Source organism: Cupressus sempervirens, chromosome 11 (assembly GCF_028749045.1).
Source record: "Cupressus sempervirens isolate cs-2001-9-10 chromosome 11, ASM2874904v1, whole genome shotgun sequence".
NCBI lineage: Eukaryota > Viridiplantae > Streptophyta > Pinopsida > Cupressales > Cupressaceae > Cupressus > Cupressus sempervirens.
In genome coordinates, this window is record NC_143128.1 from 121,840,205 (window position 1) to 121,859,720 (window position 19,516).

Here is a 19,516-nt window from a genome sequence, read left to right on the forward strand (position 1 = left end):
ATTTGCACTCCTACTCATTTTTGCTATTCTGAGAATTATGGTGAGCTTTTTTCCTACCATCTTAAGAGACTTTTGATCCAGCTAGTTTTAGTGATTCGCAGGCGGCCTCGGTCATGTTTGACTTACTTGCTCCTGCCATACGGGAGTCCGCTCTTCTTTCTATTCCTTACCGTTCCCCTCCTCTCAGATCTAAGCATCGGAATACTTGTCCTATGAATAAATGGTTTGATGATGATTGTAAAGCTTTTCATCGATCTGTTCACTGTGCCTTTGAGACTCACTCCTTGGTCTTCACCCACCTGTGTTTATCTTATCTCCGTTTTCTTTGCCACTACAAGCGTTCTTTTGCTTCTTCTTAGTGCAGATCCCTTTGCTCCACGCTTATCCAGAATCCCTAGAGTTTTTGGAGCACCCTTTTCCCCCATTGTCCCCCCCCGTCCCCCCCCTGCACTCCATCCTTGACTTCCACTCTTTGACTTCCCACACCATTTCATTGTATGACATTCTAGGTCAGCTTTCCCTTCATTCCATTCTGCCTCCTTATTGCCATTTGTTCACTTCCTCCAGTATCTCGGAGGCCATTAGATCCATGAGAATGTAGTGCAGCTGCGGATGAGGACGCTTTCTAGGCAGAACTTTTCAAACTTGGTGCTTCAATACGTGGCTCATATCTTCCTACACTCTTCAATACAGTGGTTTGTACTGGGTTTCCTGAGACCTAGTCGCGGCATGCGATTTATCCTATTCATAAGTCCGAACCTGCTTCGGACCCTGGTAACTACAGGACTATCATGATCAATCATACCTTTGCCAAACTTTACGCCATTGCTCTAAACACCATGTTATCTAGAGAGCTTGATAGGAGAGGTTGTAGGGCTAAAGGTCAGGTTGGTTTTCGTGCAAACTATTAGACTATGGATCACATCTTCACGATGAGGGCTATTATTAAGGAGGCTAGGCATCACTCTGAGAAACTATATTGTTGTTTTGTGGATTTCCGTAAGGCTTTTGATTCAATTCCTAGGATGGCCTTATTTCAGAGACTTAGTCAGATTGGAATCTCTGATATGCTTCTGACTGCTATTATGAGACTGTACGAGAAGGTGAATGGTAGGTTCAGGACTTCGAAGGGCTTTTTCAATCCGATTTAAAGCACTATTGGTGTGAAACAGAGCTTCCCTCTTTCTCCTACTTTGTTCGAATTGTATATTGACAAGTTGGAAGATTTTCTTGTGAACTCCTTGCATCCTGGTGATGGGTGTTATTTGCATCAGGTTTTGATCTCCATTCTCCTTTTTGCAGATGAAATTGTTCTCCTAGCCTCTTCTCCTAACAGTTTACAGAGACTCCTTAATGGTCTAGCCTCTTTTTGTGATCAATGTCAGCTTGTGGTCAATTTGGCTAAGACCCGTTTTATGATCTCTAACTGTTTAAAGACCTCTCATCGTCATTTCTTTTTTCAGGGACAGGAAGTTGAGATCACTTCTTCATACATGTATCTCGAAGTTAAGTTTTCGGGACCCTTTTTCAGTTTGAGACCTACTATTCAATCCAGAATTAGTAAGGGCATGGGGTCTTTAGTCATGATTGAGAGACAATGTTTGAGACATCATTTTTAGGATATTTCGTCTAGGTTGTCCCTCTTGGACTCCTTGGTTAGACCGACCGTTCTGTATGGCTCGATGGTTTGGGGGCCTTCTCTTCTTGCTTCTGATTGGGCTTTTATTGAGCTTATTTAGACGTTGTTTTCATGGCGCATCATCAGATGTCACAGACTCACCCCCCACAAAATTGTCTTAGCCGAGTTTGGAGCTCATCCTTTTAGGCTTGCAACCATTTTTTACTTGATCTAGTTTCTCCATTGTCTTGTTGGCTTCATGGATTCTAATGTTGGTCGTCACAAATACTCTTATTTGGCATATTAGTCTTCTGTTCAAGTTATGAGATCCAACACTCATACTAGATCTCGCTGTTCGTATGCCCTGGCCACCTCTCTGTTGGGTTCGATCAGAATTGACATTGATCGTCTCACTCCATACCAAATCTCGCTGGATGCTTCTGCTCATCTCCTCCCCTCTTGTTAGGAGTTGAATGATATGTTCGACAGGATATCTACAGACAGTATATTATCACTACTTCAAGTAATCCTCCTGGACAATTATGTCCTAAGATGGCATTTTATGCCGAGCATTTTCTTGAGATTCAGAATGGTATTATTGTGTGTCCTGCTTAACTCTATCAGCATTGGTGTCATGCTCTTCAACTCTCTTTGGACTCCTTCAAAGTTGGCTCTCATCATCTTCGGGTTTGAACTAATGACCATATGGATAGAGGGTCAAGTTTGTAGATTGTGTACTCTGGCAGAAGTTGAAAGTGAGACCCATTTCTTATTTCGTTGCCCTATCTACTATGAGATCAGAGGGAGATTCTATTGTCTTTTTTGGAATTGTTCCTCTCTTTTAGAGTTCTTCAATTATGAAGATCAACAATATCTTGCACTTTATCTTTGAGAGGCCACCCAGCTTCATGAGCATACCCTTTAGTCACCCACATCTCAGGACCACACCTCTGACTAGCTCATTACCGCCTTTTTCTCCCCCTTGTCTCCGTCACGGGGTGTGAAAAGGCCTTCTAGCATCACTCCCTCCAGATTGGTTAGACATTGTACCAATCTTTCTAGGCAACAACACTCCTCTAGTGGATCTCGATGACAATCTATGACTTTGAATCATACACGGTTATATCCTTCTGTGACTGACTACTTTTTACCAAGGAAGGATTCTTAGTCCTTGCCTTGATCTTTTGTCTTGTTTTTGTTTCTTTTTAGTCACCGGTTGGTGATCCTGTTGTTGCTGGCTCTTCTGTTTGTATGCTTAATCCCATAAACCTTTATGGTTTTTTGTTGGAAATTAATATTATTATCTTATCTTATCTCATCTTATTCATCACGGAAGTGAATTGGTGGTTAGTCGTTATGATGGTTTATGAATACTAACTTGTTGAGGAATATGGTATAATCATGGGGAATTTCCTTGCAGGAGCATGTCGAGGGGGGGGAAGCATTGCTAGAAAGGAATTGGGCATGGGGGGCACCACCATTACTGGGAAAATAGGTACAAGTCCTAAACCACCCTGGCTATGGGTAAATGACTAGGCAAGCAAGAGTGTATGTGGGACAACCATGAGCTACCTGGTCGATTGATAAGACAAAAAAAGAAAACATTAAGCATTTTGTTTAATAATTTAAATTGTTACCTTTGATAGTTGTGGAGTCTCCTAAGTATATTGACACCATATTATTATGACATCCATACTTGCACATACATGTATATGTATATGTGCATATATCAACATGATGATATTAAATAAATAATTAATTAAAATATATGCACATGTATGTAAGCATGTAAGTACAAACAGAGATGGCACAATACCATAATGCCAATATTTTTTTTTTTTTATAATTCTTGAGAAATATAATCTCTATGTCCTTCTTGTGGCTTCATGTCATTGAGTGTATGCTACCTTTTTATTGGGGTATTTCTTCTTTTAAATTTTAAATTAGCATCTAAAGAGTTTCTTGAGGCCGATATTGGCCATGCACATCACATCTTCTTGATAACTGATGTTCTTGATTAAAACCGATCGAGAGTTCCTATTATATATCACCACGGATGCGGGTTTGGAGATATATCTCTAATTTCATTTGCTAAATACGAAGAGTAGTACTTCTGATATTTCCGTAGAGTGGGCAATACTTTCCACCCATTCTTACTATTTCCTCATATCTTTCTCCCTCTCCATACAATCCCGTGGCCTAGTCCTTTGGCTCACACGAGAAGAGTTGGGAAGAACTCAGTTATACAACTCTTGTGCTCAAGTGATGTTTTCTCTGTTACAATAGTTTATGTTTGTTATACCTCTGTATGAGCGGCCAACAAGTTTATAAATGTCTGATTGGGTTTTATATCAAAGGCCGAATTTAAGGCCAGAAATGATCTTTAATTTATGATACAATCCATATCTTGTGAACTTTATCCTTGTTAGAAAGCTCTGATTTTTTTATGAGCAGTAAACTAAAGTATGTTCTAGTGTATGTTGTACTTCTGATATGTGAATACATTTAATAAGGCTATGTGAAAGGATCTCAAGAAGTCTAGTAAACTCCAAGGACTCACCAAGGTGGAGAAGCCTTAGATAATGGGTGAAGAGGAGTGGTTCCCCTACAAGAAAGAAACTATATGATCAGTCATTCCATAAATGATAAGAATCTTTAAATATAAATTACTTAAGCGTTAGCTCATGATTGTCCAACTATACTCAGTTTTCAAGTCGAAGGATGAGTTGATACTCTAATACCAAGATGCTTAGTTGTAGGATATGGTGTTCCCCATCTATTTTTGGGTTGGGAGGGCCTTTCTCGAATGAGATTGTGTGGGGATAAGTTAAGGTCCGCTGTGGGGAGGTTAAGCCCCTGACAATGTTTCCCCTCTCCACAAGATGCCAAGACATGCACCACACAAAGATGAGTTATGCATTCAAACATTTGCTAGTAATAGGTATTTTACTTTTATGATGTTTTTGCAAGTAGAAGATATGATCGATTGATTTATATCATTGAATCAATTAATTCCTTTGATGAAAGCATTTTTTCTCGTCGATTTATGTAATGTCCCCATTATTTTAGCATCTCAATGGAGTTCTTAGCCTTTACATTCTCCGAAGGCTAAGTGGAGAAATAAGGAGAAATTGATTAAATAAATTTCTTATAAAGTTATTAAATAAATTAAAATTAAAAGATGACTTTATATTTAATTAATTTAATTAAAAGTGACTAAAGTTAAATTAATTAATTAAAAGAATCTTCTAGAAGGAGGAATTAGATATTATTTTATTTCTTCTAGGAGGTCCATCTATTGGAGGAAAAGAATAAATAGGGAGGGCAGCATCATTGTTGAGTATTGAATGTGTTGCCATCTACTCTTCCAGATAACTTGTGGAGCCAAGGGTTTCTGCAATTGAAACATTGATCATTGAGAACAAACACTTCCATTGATTTGCATAACTAAGGTGGTGAAATATCTTCCGAAGGGTTGCAGGTGTTGGAGAAGACAAATCGGTCTTTTCATTGTGCCAAATTTGTGGCCTAGGGCCAGATTTGTGGAGTAAGGAATAAGTTGGATATTGCTACAGTGACGCTGCTATAGTATCGTTGCTATAGTAACTTTGCTACAACATCGCTGCTACAGTACCACTGCTACAATGTCGTCGCTACAGTGATTTGCTATAGGAAAATTCATATTTTGGAGCAATTCCAAGTTTTTATCTATTACGTTTTGCATTGTTTAATAGTAGATATTTAGGGCATTGGTAGAGTTTGTAAAATCTGTTGTAATATGATGTATATCAAAATCTTGTCAAAAAGGATTAAAATATCATTGGAAATCATTGCAAGTGTTGCCTTAATGTCTTAGTGTTGTAGATGCATATTTTCTCATTTGTAACCAATGCTATATGTTTCAAAAAAATACAAAAAACCATTTGTTGTTGGTTGTTTGGAGTTTTGCAAGTGTATCAATTAAAGTTTGGAATATATCTATATGTATCCCTTGTGTGCAAAGTGTTTGACGAAATTCTTAGGTTAGCAATTTGGAAATAAAAATCAGAATTGCACAGGATATTACAATGGTATCAGATCTTGCTTGCAAAGTGTTTGACGAAATGTCAAACAACTGAATTAGTCAAGAAATTGGTCTTTGACGAAGTTATAACCGATTAGGGTTATTACAATATAATTGGTAACAAGTTAGATCGGTTGATCTTCCAACTAAACATGAAGTATATCTATATGCAAGAGATAGGATTGTTATTTCTGTCTTTCATTTATGTGAATTATGAAAATGAACGTATCTTCTAATTGTATGTCATTGCCATAGTTAGCAATAGAAAGAAAGGGAATGATATAGTAGTATTTGATGTCCTAAATGATACAATGGTATTTGATGCCCTAAACAATATAGTGGTACTGGACGCCCTAAATGATAGAATGGTATTTGATGCCCTAATTGATACAATGGTATTTGATGCTCTAAATGATACTATGATATTTGATGCCCTAATTGATACAATGGTATTTGATGCCCTAATTGATACATTGGTATTTGATGCCCTAAATGATACAGTGGTATTTGATGCCCTAATTGATACAATGGTATTTGATGCCTTAAATGATACAATGGTATTTAATGCCCTAATTGATACATTGGTATTTGATGCCCTAAATGATATAGTGGTATTTGATGGTATTTGTCATTTCGATAAAGTGGTATAGCTATTTGTTCCTAAGCGGTATTTATGGACTAACCTGGGTTTTGTAGAAGCATCCTTGGACGGATTTCGGTTTTGAATTCTACAGTATGTAGATTTTAAATTCCGTGTTAAATTCATTGATAATATCTTCAATTGTTATGAAATTTCTGTTTAACTGATTGTAACCATTAATCTCATTCCATGAACATATAATTGTCTTCCTATGAACATGAAGTAATAACTGTATTTCTTTGATATGCAAGATGTTAGTTAAGACCTGGGAAAAGTGATTGTTATAGTCTTCCACAATCTTAGCACACAAACGATTTTGATCAAGAGAGGATAAGATACTTAAGTATTTTGTTCTGTTGTTTGTTGGGTCATAAAACACACATCAACAATATTGTAAATTGTTTTAGAACGTAATGAACCAGAGTTTACACCAATGTTTGAAAAAAAGAAATCATAGTTTTCTCAAGAATCACATGTTTTCTTAAAAAAATAAAACCGCAACACATTTTTTTGTTTATTTCAGGTTTCAACTATGTGCCAAATTATTTAAACTAGTTTAGTCAGTTTGCTAATTTTTTATTATTATACTATACTATATTAATTTATGGTTTCAAATTTGTATGTGTAGGTTGAAACTTGATTAAAATGACAAATAGAACTTCACCTCAATTAGGTCAGCTACAGGGTCTATTAGTGCCTCAATAGATCCATGCTCATCTGGAGATATAGGCACACATCTTAAAGGGGCTAGAGATAAGGCTTGAAAGTATGCCTCTGAAGGACTTGAGATTAATAGTGTAAGTTGTATAAAATGTGAAAAAGAAATTAGTGAAGGCATATACCACTTCTAATACCATCTTGTAAGCATCACGAAGCATGACATGAGGGTTTGTGAGGCATTTACAAAAGAAATTAAACAAGAAATAAATAACTTCCTTGCTGCCCAAGAGGAGAAAATGTTGCAAAGGGAAAGGGAAAAACTAGCCACGAGGGAAGCCATTTAGAATCTCAGGGTATTGCAGTCTTGAAGAAGTAACACTTAAGAGCATAGCAGGCTCTCTTCGTAGCCCATGTATCGACAACTCCAATGTCCACTCGGCTACCACTTATGCTACTTCTAGTAGAGCACTACTATCAATGCCATAGTTGTCTTCTATAGATAGATATTTTGTACACAAAAACACACCTCGAGCACAACCATCCTTGGAGGGTACTAAGTCGAATGGCAATGTGCATTGGCAAGTAGACATTGTTTATGCAATACTCAGATAACCAAATTTTACTAAACAGTCAAAATTTGATGATCATAGTATGATGCAAATCAAAAATCTTACAAGTTGATTGATGTGGAGATTGATTGATTAATGTTCAACAAGGATGTGGAGATTGATGAAGAGGTTGAGCCATTCTATCTCTCTTCTGATGTCAAGAGTTCTGTAGGTCATCCTTTAAAGGCTAAAGACATAGGTGTCCAACTTTCATCACCTACACCTAAAGTGGGGGACTCTAATGGTTTTGGACAAGTGGAATATCCATGATAAGAACTAATACTTGTACCAGAAGAGTTTGTTTGGGAGCACCTGGATCAACATCCACATGATATAGAAATAAGCAGTGCAAGTCATGATGACCATGCTAATTTGAATGTAGGGGTATCTTCAAAGAGACCTAAGTGTTGTGAGGTTTTTCACACAATCGCTCCATCACAAACGGAGACCCCCCTTTTAGGCTTTAGCTTGTAGGAGTAGTTATTTTAGGTGGTTTTGCTAGCAATTTTTAAAGTCTCCAAGTCTGAGTTGAGTTTGAGCAATTTTGGCTCGTTGGGAATTAAGTTTTGATCTTGAGTTTGTGTAAGTATTTTGATGTTGTTTAGAGGGATTTTCACGGGCTAAGTCCAAGTGGAGAGAGAAACTTAAGTTCAGGAGAGAAGGGTAGCTAGCATGTTTGAGAAATAGGAGGAAGTTTGTGAGAAAGCCTCCAGTGAAAATTTTGCCAAGTTTGAAATTTTCCACTCCGGTGGAAATTACGCAACTTCAGAAATTTCCCTGCTCATTCCTCCCAAAAATCTCAAAACTCAGGTCCTTATTCGGTGCCAACTCAAGCGTTGCAATTCTAGAATGATGAGGGGAAGAAATTCATAATTTTTCCAAAGGATTTTCCCCTCGATGGAAATTTCGCAACTTTGGAATTTTCCAATTTGGTGGAAAATTCACAAGTTCAAAATTATCCACTCGAGGAAATTTCGCATCGTCTGAAATTTCCCCACATTGAGTCTCCCAAGTTCGCCATCCACTAAGGCATTGGAAAATTGGTTTATGGCATGAAGGCAACATCATGATCAAGACTAGAGCAAGGAATTGCCAAAGAATGTTGGAACAAGAAATTTTAAGACCAAATTGGTTGAAATTTCGCATCTTCTGAATTTTCCACTGGTGGAAATTTTGCATCCTCTAAATTTCCCTAGTCCATTCCTATCTATTACCAAGTGCTAAAATTGTTTGATGGGAAATATTTTGCCTCCTAATGTGAGAATTTGAAATTTGGATGTTAAAGTGACCCTATGGCTGCAATTTTGTTTTTTTTTTGCAATTAAATTCAAAATTTCTGGGCGAATGCAGCAGGTTGGCCCTCTGTTTGGGGGTAGTTTTGAAATGCAAATTTTGATTTTTTAGGCCAGGCGGGCCCTAACTAGGTCGACTTCTTTTGGGATTACCCTTGACTCCTATAAGAAGGGGGAGTTCTTGGCATTTAGGCACCAATCCAAGGTGATTTTCCTTAACTTTTTTTAATAGCAGCATCCTCTGATTTTAGCAGTGATTTTCCTCTGTTTGTAGCAGCGTACCTTCTCTGATTTTGGGCAGCGAGGTTCTCCTGATTGTTGCAGCACTTTCAGACCTGATTTGGCAGCAATTTTTCCCAAGGGGGAGCAATTCTTCCTTTCTGCCTGTAGCAGACAGTGTTGGAAACTTTTGAGGGGGGCAGTGTGAACCGAAAAAGAGGTTGGTGTTTCTTCCCTAAGAGAATTAGCAATTGAAATTTTGGTTCATGGAAGGATTTTAGGACACATATTTTCTGCTAATGCTTTAAAGATGTTTCAATGTTCCTAGATTTCTAATCTTCTTCCTCATTTCCCTTGCATACTATCTAAGCTTGATCTCAAGTCTGACTTATGTTTTGTTGTGGCAGGTAGCAGGATGACTGGAAACAAAAAGAAAGTGAGGCAAGTCCAAGCAAGGAAGGACACTGAGGATATGGCGCCATCACCCTTCATTCCAAAATACAATAGAATCGGAGATACCAATCTGGGGCCTCTTGATATGGTTAAAGTAAAGCAAAGGATGACAAAGCTGCCCAACTCAAAGATGGCAAAAATGGTAGTGAAAAGTGGGATTGTTGATGCCGCCACGTTCCCTCCTACAATGTAGTGTCTTGAGCTGATCCTGGAATGTGCAAAAAATTAAAATGCTCAAGTGAAGATCGTTGAGTGTGGGAAGGAAAAGAGAGTTGTGGTTGTGCTATCAACAAGGGCTATAGCAATGACATTCAACATACTGTCCCAAGAAGGAGAAGTTTATATCACCCAAGAGCAAGCCCAAGAACACTACTCTAACAAAGTGGATGCTTGTGTAAAAAGGATGAGTGCAGAATGGAGAGCTGAACCATGGCAACACTACTGTGAGATATTGGGGTTGGGCAAGTTAATTGTATCAAACTTCAAGTGAGAGATTGGAGACCTCATTGTGATGTTAAATCGGGTGATGGGTAAGCCACAGGGCAACATGTTCCAACCATGGATGTATCACTTCATAGACAAGATTTTATCAGGGGAGGTGAAATTCGACTGGGAAAAGATTATCAGCATCAATATTGATGTATCACTTCATAGACAAGATTTTATCCGGAGAGGTGAAAAAATGACTGGGAAAAGATTATCAGCATCAATATTGACCTTTAGTTGAGGGCGTTGAAAATGGCTAAGAATGCAAAGAACACTAGGGCATTCTATATGACATCCTACCAAGTCTACAATATAGCTCGAGTATTTAAGTTTCTTGGGTTGAAGCCTTTGGGGACATGTGGGTCTAAGAGAGGGGAGTATTTGGTGCACGAATGTTATCCACAACTACACCTCCATAACCTTAAGGATTTCAAGGTCTTCAACGATGTATTTGCCATGAAAATTGTGAGGTAGTTACAAGGGGCTCTAGAGATGAAAAAAGAAGTAAAGAAATTAATCAAGGAATATGGGTTATGGTATATCCAATATGACAAGTTCACATACATTCGCATATGCAGAAGCATGCTGTGGCCAAGGAAATTACCATGGTACCCAACAAATCGGATAATTCTGCTGGAAGCAATAAGGCAACTTCTCTCCTGTGATGGGATTCAAAAGGATAAGCATAGGCCAAGCATTCGGCTCCCACTCGGCTTTGGTGGCAAAACATGTCCCTCCCTAGTAGTGGCAAAATCAATGAATACAGAATCGGGAACCTATGGGCTAGGATTCTATCATGCAAGGCATAATTTAGACCATGTACAGAAGATCAAGATGAAGTATGGGAATCACTATTCCCACATCCCAACATAGAAGATTACTGGGCTAATGCAAGTGATGACTTTGAAGTGAGGAAGAGAGCATTCTCAAGACTAATCGCAAATGAAATCAGGAAGTATAAGTGAAAAAGAACCTAGGTCCTTGACTAGTTGGTGGATAATGGCAAGGTGATTAGAGAATACTTCAACACCACCATGAACCATGGGTTGGAGCCAATTGACTGGAAAAGTGAAATGGAAGTTAGCCTAGATGCCCTAATGAACCCAGTTTCCCTCAGCACTCAAGAAAGGTTAGATCAAAAGATGCAGGAACTAGCCAGGAGACAGGTACATTTGACTTACCATAAAATGAGTGAAGTTGAAGAAATTGAGGACAAGTCGTCCAAACAGCCATAGGTGTCAAATGATCAACAAAGGGAGCCCAACATGAAGAGGAAGAACACTACAAAGACTTTTCTCAGTGAAAATTTGAGGGAGAAGGAAGTTAGAATCAATAAGTCACCGGTTAGGAGGCAGATACAGGAGGCTCCCCCATCCAAAGAAAGTGCCACTTCAAAGAGAGAAGGCCACATCACTTATAAGGAATGTAGTACCGAGAGATCTCTTCAAAGTCAGAGGGCGGTACAAGCAAGAGTTCTTTAGGATATTCACCATTAAGTGTCTCTGAAGCAAGGGTACCCTCTTCACCAAGTGGTGATGATGATGAGATGTTGATATTAAGAGCTCATCTTTGCAAGAACAGATCTCACCCAAAGGCGAAGGCCACTATGCAGATGTTGTAGTACTTCCAATTCAAAAAAAGAAGAGGATGGAGCCTAATTTGAGGATAGGAGAATGTACCACACCTAATTGGCTATGGGATACATTACAAGGCGAGTAGGACATTATGGAAGCAAGACCAATTGATAATATTGAGCATCTTGTAGATCAGGAGGAGGAAGAGACTCACCCAATAGGGAGATTGGCTAAGGTGATTTGGGATGACTTAGGGAATTGCAAAGTTCAAATCCCCATTCCCAAGGTAAACAAGACGAAGGATGATATCCAAGTTCAAGACTATGAGGTAGTGGAGCACGAGTTGGGAACTACCACAAAGGATAAAGAGTATGATGAGGCTAAATGAGGTCTCGATGCCTTCAAGAGAAGGGTGGAAAGTGAAACTGCAAAAAAGAACAAGTACAAAACGAAGTGTTAGTAGTTGCTAGCATTTTATAGAAACACTTGCAAGCCTATTAAACAAGGAGATCACAATGAACCACCACCACTGACACTTGAGAGAGGAGATATAGAGAGGATGGAAAATGTTATGACCTCATTGAAGGAGACTTGGCCCAGATAGAAGGAACAATGGAGGAGATATCGAATTTTCTTCATGATTCTTGGAACAATTCCAAACACTTGTATCACTCAGAGATAGATCTCATGCATTTGCGGACCTTCGAGAGGAATTTTGACCTATCAAGGAAAGAATCCTATCCTAGCTATGTGTCATTATGAAGGTTCTTGAGCAGTTATTGGTATAAGGGAAGCTATTCGAAGTGGGAGGAAATTGCGATATAGAGTCATGGTATTTTTCTTTAGTTCATCGACACGATCTCTTGGAAGGGATAAAGGATAATGGCGCCCAACTTAGTCTCTCTCTGCATGAAGCGCTTGAGGTCTTGGGAGCCATAAGGTTTCCTTCAACTTCAATGAGAAGAGCACAAAGAACATGAACTTGCAAGTTTTGAAGGAAAGATTGGAGATCTACATCATGGAGGAAGGTGGTTTCATCAAGCAGGAGTGTGTAGATGGCCTTTCGTTCCTTAGGGCTCTCATGACTTCAATTAATGATGGTATAGCCAAATGGAATTAAAAAATCACCACAGCTAGGTCCGAGTTGAATCTGGTAAATTGGAAGATTCAGAACATACCCATGCCTCCAATGAATGAGCTTAACAACGTGGCGTCTAGATACATTGAATTGGCAAAGAAAGAAAGTGACAAAGGAAACATCATTTTCAATAAAGATTTGATGTAATCCCATGTGACATCTATTTTCTCACTAGTTAGTTGTCTAAGTGTCAGATTCTGATTGGCCCCACACTTGTGGAATCTTTTGATTGGTTGCTACTCCCATGGATTTTTTCTATAGGTCTTTTTTGAGATACTCAAATCTCATTGGTTGATAGAGTGACAACCCTAATTAGGGTTTGTAGGATTTAATCAGGACCATTGATTTTAGCATAATCTTGGTTTCTTATTGTACCTGAGCACCATATATAAGGACTGCTCCTCCCATTTGTAAAGGAGATGTTGGAGAATTGTTGCAAGAATAATGCCATTGCTCTACTTGTCATTGTGTTTTGCATGGTGATAGTTGTGAGCAAGTTCATGTTATTGCATGGTTATCTTCATCCTCACCTAAAGTAGATTTTCACTTCAAGGCTATTTTTCATTTCAAATAAAATAAAGTAGTATTTGCTTCAAGTAATTTACTTTAATTGAATGAAAGTAATTGTGGGTGTTTCCTTATATGACTCGAACAAATCCGGGCCACTAGCATTCTTAAGGATTGTAAGAGAACCTTGTGTGGTAAGTCGATGAACATTGGTACTTAACTTCAATTGGTAGCGAGGCTTTGGTTTGCATCCATTTGGTGGGATTAAAGGGGAAGTGTCAATATGAAAACCATTCGAGCTCACCTTAGAATCTTGTACTAGAGGAGTCGAGTCACTGATTGATATCCATCTAGTAGAGTCTAGGTCATCTACAAGTCCTTGCATTTGAAATTAGCAAAAGAGGTAGTAGTTAGGAGTAAGTAGGTTAAGAAGGCAAGTGTCGAAAGCGAAGAAGCAATATTTTCATTGCACATTGTAAGACTTCATCTTTAGATGTGCATTGTCGAGACTTGAGAAATGACATAAGTGCCCAAGTGTTACCGCCATATCACAAAATTTCTACTAAGCAAGTACCGAGAGTAAAGGAACCATGAAGTCGCCTTGTGATCTTACTTTGCAAGCTTAGCACAAGAAGTGACTTTATATAAAGAGAGAATCAAATATTTGGTGTTTCACTTCGAAACATTGAGTGTCTAATTCTAAATGTTGTAGTGCAATAAAACTCACATCAACACTAAGTAGTGGGAAAATCTCCATGGTGATGTACAGAATGATGAGATGATTGAGGGAAAATCATCTAAATCAAGAAAACGACAATCAAAATTGTTCCTATGGCTAGAATTTAAAGTGTTTATGAACCACAAAATTTTGTAGAGATATAAGGTAACCCTAAATGAGAAAAAGTCGTGGAAGTTGAACATCTAACACTTGGCTTCATTCAAATATTCCACCAGGAAAGAAACCCATTTGTTGCAAATGGGTTTACAATGTTGAGTATTAAGCATGGTTAGTGGCTAAAGGATTCTCACAAAGGGAAGGCATTAGTTATGAAATCTTTTTACTTGTATAGAAAAGATGGACACTATTTGCTTGGTTCTAGCTATGGCAGCACAGTTTGGCTAGAAAGTTCATTAAATGGATGTCAAAAGTGACTTCGAAGAAAGAAGTGTACATAACTCAACCTTGGGGATTTCAAGTTGTACTGTTGTAGGCAAGAAGAATCAGGTATAAAGACTGATCAAGGCTCTTTATGGCTCAAGTAAACTTCCCAAGGCATGGTACATTATGATTACAGGTATTGGGATGACAAGAGTTTCAAAGAAGTCGTTCAAATCCCAACTTGTATGTCAATAGCATAGGCAATGACATCATCCTTCTAGTCATTTGTGTGAATAGTATCATCATAACAAGTAGTCAGTCACCTTTGTTTGAACAAATCAAATGGAATTTGAGCAAGGCTTTTGACATGATTGACTTAGGCCTCCTACATTATTGCCTAATTTTTGGCAAACAGTTGGTGGCATTTTCAATTGTCGGTCTAAATATGCCAAGAGTTTGCTAGACAGAAAGGGATGACAGTTCAGCCAAAACAGAATCAAAGTATATCGATGAGTCAGCAGTCAAGCAACTAGTGGGCAGTCTAATCTCTATCACAGCCACGAAACCTGACTTGAGCTATGTTGTGAATTATGTTTCCAGATTCATGACAACGCCTAAATTGAAAAACCAGTTTGCAGAAAAAGTGTTGACAAAAATGAAAGGGATGCTCAAATTTTGGTAATCTGTATAGAAGAAGCAAAGATCCTAAGCTAGTTACAAATATTCAAACTAACCAGATTTAATTGATGATGGGAAGTCCACTTCTAGGTGGATTTTCAGTCTTGGTATGGGTGTGTGATCACATGGACAAGTGAGAACAGCTAGAAAATATTGGTCAAATAAGTTGTTGGGATGGACTTGAGCAATATTCTTTATTCTTATAGTGGTCATTTTCTTCTTTGTTGTCAATATTATCCTTATTGAACAAATCCTTTTAACTCTTATTTAAGAGACTTTTGCTCCTTTGTTAATAATGAATATTTTGATAATCATTCTGCGTCATTAATTTTCGTGATACACCGTACAGCCTACCACATTCCATGAGAATTGTCTGTTTCACCTTGCATTCAAGAAAACATGATTTGCTAAGAGTTAATGTCTCATCAAATTTCTTGACAATCTGATCCACACAAAGATATATCAAGCATAAAGGACTAACATATAGTTTCACTATTTGAAGCTTGGAGCATCTTTGTGAAATGAAGCACATAAAACACATTTACAAAGTCACTGGACCTAGAAGAGCTTATGGTTTGAAGTTTGAAACACATCAAAGTTCATCGATCCTTTACCACCATTCACTCCAAAAGGTTTCTTCTCTACATTTGGTTGACTATAGATAACACCTGACATCAAGACTTGCAACCACTTACACCTGACAAAGAACATTCCCAAAATTAAGTCTCACTATTTAAGCATTGCTCATTATCATCTAAAAGTAGCTACCTTTGGTTTCCCAATTGAGGAGTTGAGTCTCACAGTTTAAAAGCATAATTTTGTAGTTCACACATAATTTCATCCATGTGTGTCCTTGAAGGTTGTGCCCTCTTTTTGTAAGTCCTTGCAGCAGAGGATAATACATTTATGACTACAAATCAGTAAAGATAAAATTGTTGTTTCTTTGAATTCCCCTATGTGATTGTTCATTAGCCAGCATGGTTGGATAATTCTTCATTAGATCCTCCATCCATGACTGAATTGCATTCACAAATGTTTCTGAGCTACTTCCAATGGCTTCCAAACACTTATGACAAGCAGAGCATATTGAAGACTGTTGATGAATTAATTTAGCATAAAATGTTCATAAAACTAAAAGGAAGATCACTTTACAAAAACAAAAGGAGTTGGACGAACTAATCCCGGCATTTAACTTTTTGATCTTAAAATAGAATGTCAGATGCTATGCCAAGTCATCGAGTAGTCTTGTGCCTTGACATATCACCAATTCTCCATTGAATATAATCATGTATGTTTCTAGTGAGCAGCAGAAGCTGGATAATCTGGAAATGCAAGTTTTGTTGAACTATGGGACAAAATAATTCCTTGGAAGTCAATTAACAAAAGATGCTATAATCAGCAATACTAGGAACATTGACAGGAAACAGGGAGATGACACCAAAAGATGCATTGTGGATATGTTGAATTGAAATTTGAAATATATAATAATTATTAAAAAATCAAGAAATAAATGACTCCACAACTTTAATGGAAGAGCATTCCATCAACTACTGATATATAACCCCTAAAAGAGTACTTATATTTTCTTCAGCCCCATGTTACTAGCCTGTTGTAAGAGAACTTGACCAATAAAGAATAGCACATTACAGAAATATAATAATATTTAAGTCATTATTATAAACAATTATACCTTCAGCAGAAAGGATGCTTCATTGAGATCTAGGTCTTCACAGCTCTTCTTGTCTTGTAGAGCCAAAGTTGGAGAATTGCAGACAGACCCACTTAAAGAAATAACAGATACATTGATCAAAAATGCAACAGCCAAAGCAAATGCACTCTCAATAAGATAAAACCTGCATGCCTCCTGCAAGTTATTTCAATCATTAGAAAGTGGTAAAAAAAGGTGGAAAGTAAAGTCTTATGAAAATTCTTCATTATGCGCATTTTCCTTCTCACGGATTTAGAAAATATGAATTAAATTTCTCTCACCTTTTACTGTTAGATGCAAAACCAAATATGCTAACAGAATTCATAGACGGGTTATGTAAAATAAGAGCCTTATGTTGGAGACTTTAAATAAAATACAAGTGCATACCAGCACCATTGTAATAAAAGGCAGCTTGGGTCCATCTAATTCTATGTTTCTACCCTTCAACTTTACATATTTCTTCAGAAGTTCATGTCATTTGAGTCTCTCAAAACACGATAAAAACTATTGAAATCAAAACATACTAAGGTAAAAACATATTCAAATATGCCTATCAAAACTGGAAATTCCTAGAGTTTGCCCCAAAACAATTTACAGGTAGACACAAATGCTTGTTTCCATTGGATATAAAGCAAGTCATAAAATGAACTCACTTTGATGCCATTAACGGAGCGAGGAATTTTCCTTGATAATACCAAAGCAGAATGAAGAAAAAGATTGTGTCTGCAACACAAATTGTGCAGTAGTTGAGAGCTGTGGACTTTTAATACTTTATGTTCCAAATTAATAAAAGATCCGTTACTTCCATTCATTCAATGAATTTAAAAATTCAATGTAATAAACTTGAAACCTTAAAACTATGACTTACGGCATGACCATTGCTCCAACAAGAGATATTGCATGCCCGATTGCCCCATTGCCGTTCAACTTCGGAACGAATAATCCTTCTAAAACTTCTTTGGCATTAGGCTTTGCATAACCTAGCTCTAACAAGAAGCAAAAAGCTATAATGGCCACTAGAAGTGCTATTAGAAACTCAAGTTTGCGCACCTGCAAACATGTAACCAAATAACGACATTATGATTTATAATCATGATGAGTAAAAAACTAGGCCTCTTGATGTTAATTATTTTTGGTCAAGTCAAAGTTCAAAATATTGATCAAGCAAAAATAGTGTGAATTCTAATGATAACAATACACAGGGATAATGAGTTACCCCATATTGCTGCAAAGCAAGAAGAAACAGTGTACTCAATCCTGTGAGAAGAACTCCACACCACACAGGAATGCTGAATAGTAGGTTCAGAGCAAATGCTGTTCCAATCACTGGCAAAACAAATCCGAACAAGGAGGATTCATTCTTGTCATTGAGTACATAATATTTCAAATAGAGATACACTAAATTTTCGAAGACATATGGCTATTAAAACGTAAAAGTTAAAACTAGAGACATGTACAATCATTCTAAAAACTAATCACAGTTTCACCAGCCTTTAACAGCAAAACTTTAGCATTGACACCATGCAGGTCATGAATTATAATTTTTTAAGCATCTTTCACAAATATTCTCTAATATGAGATATTGAATGTGATTGTTTCCAATATTTGTTAGTGCACATGTTTAAAATTTCATCAAATGTTTGTGACATATTGATAACAGCTATATCCTTATTTGTTAAGCAGCAATACAATGCTCACCAAGGTAACAAGATTCAACCTGGCCTCAGGGGATTTTCCCACAAATCCAGAAGTTTTTAAGCGACGAAAACATATTGAACGAATCTGTCAGTTTCAGATCTTTAAATTAAACATGACATACACCGTGGTTTTTGTCACTAACATTAGAAAGCTTATGCCAATGTTAGTCTTCCATTGCTTCTACCTCGCTTGTTTGATGCTGTCATCTTGTTCAGATGTTCTTGCATGTTGCAATTTCCCTTGTGACACTTTGGTGCATGTTGTCGTGCTAATATGACATGTATGTCATATCCTTGGTGTTAAAGATGTTAATTTATCTAGAATGTTTCAAACACAATTTATTCTAGGTTCTTTGTCTTATTTCTTTAGCGATTCCTTGGCAAGTATGAATCTTCAAGCATTTAATCATTATCAAAATATACATTTTGGAGAAAAACATCGTCTCCTATTAGCAAACTTTTCATTTGCTGTATTTCAACACAAAAGTAGAAACATGATCTTCTAATGCATACATTTTCATTTCCTCTTTAAATGCTATGTCATCTTAAAATTGGGCATGCAGGAAAAATATCCATTTCTAGAAGTACTCCTTGCAAAACATCTTCATGCGGTAGTGAGCCTTGACTAAAAAGGTAAAATCTCATTAAAGAGAAAAAACAATTAGACTCCTAATCCATTGCAAACTACTACCTTTTGATGTAAAATACAAAAAAGAATCATGAAATGACAACACTTCTTCTTCCTTGGCCATCAGCTTTTCTTCTCATAGAAGCTTATTGATAATTGATAAATGTTAATTCTTGGTGTGGATATGTTTTTCTCATAAAACATGATATAAGACTTTGAAGTTGCATCACTTCAAACTAAAAGTCATGTTCTCCATTGACCCGTGTTATTTCTTCTACTTCGTCCAATGAAGTCCATCAAAGAGCCCCTCAACTGCAAATGAGAATCCTTCTAACATATCTTCATCCATTGCACAGGCAATACCTTTTATCATAGTTGGAAAAACTGAACTATTATTTGGCTCAACAAACACTTTAAAGATTTTATCCTTCTTAAGAAAACAAGTAAT

The 19,516-nt window shown here is 37.3% G+C and overlaps 1 protein-coding gene across 2 annotated transcripts in view; it reads right to left on the reverse strand.

The window, feature by feature from the left end:
- The window catches only part of LOC149528513 (metal transporter Nramp1-like), a 155,899-nt gene that overhangs the window by 42,163 nt on the left and 94,220 nt on the right, over positions 1-19,516 (reverse strand). For both annotated transcript variants that reach the window (XM_089808465.1, XM_089808466.1), the window contains 4 exons: positions 17,960-18,069; positions 17,612-17,793; positions 17,397-17,466; positions 16,726-16,899 (listed from right to left, as the gene is read on the reverse strand). In XM_089808465.1, the coding sequence (XP_089664591.1) occupies positions 16,726-16,899; positions 17,397-17,466; positions 17,612-17,793; positions 17,960-18,069 (536 nt within the window). The remainder of the gene's footprint in view (positions 1-16,725; positions 16,900-17,396; positions 17,467-17,611; positions 17,794-17,959; positions 18,070-19,516) is intronic.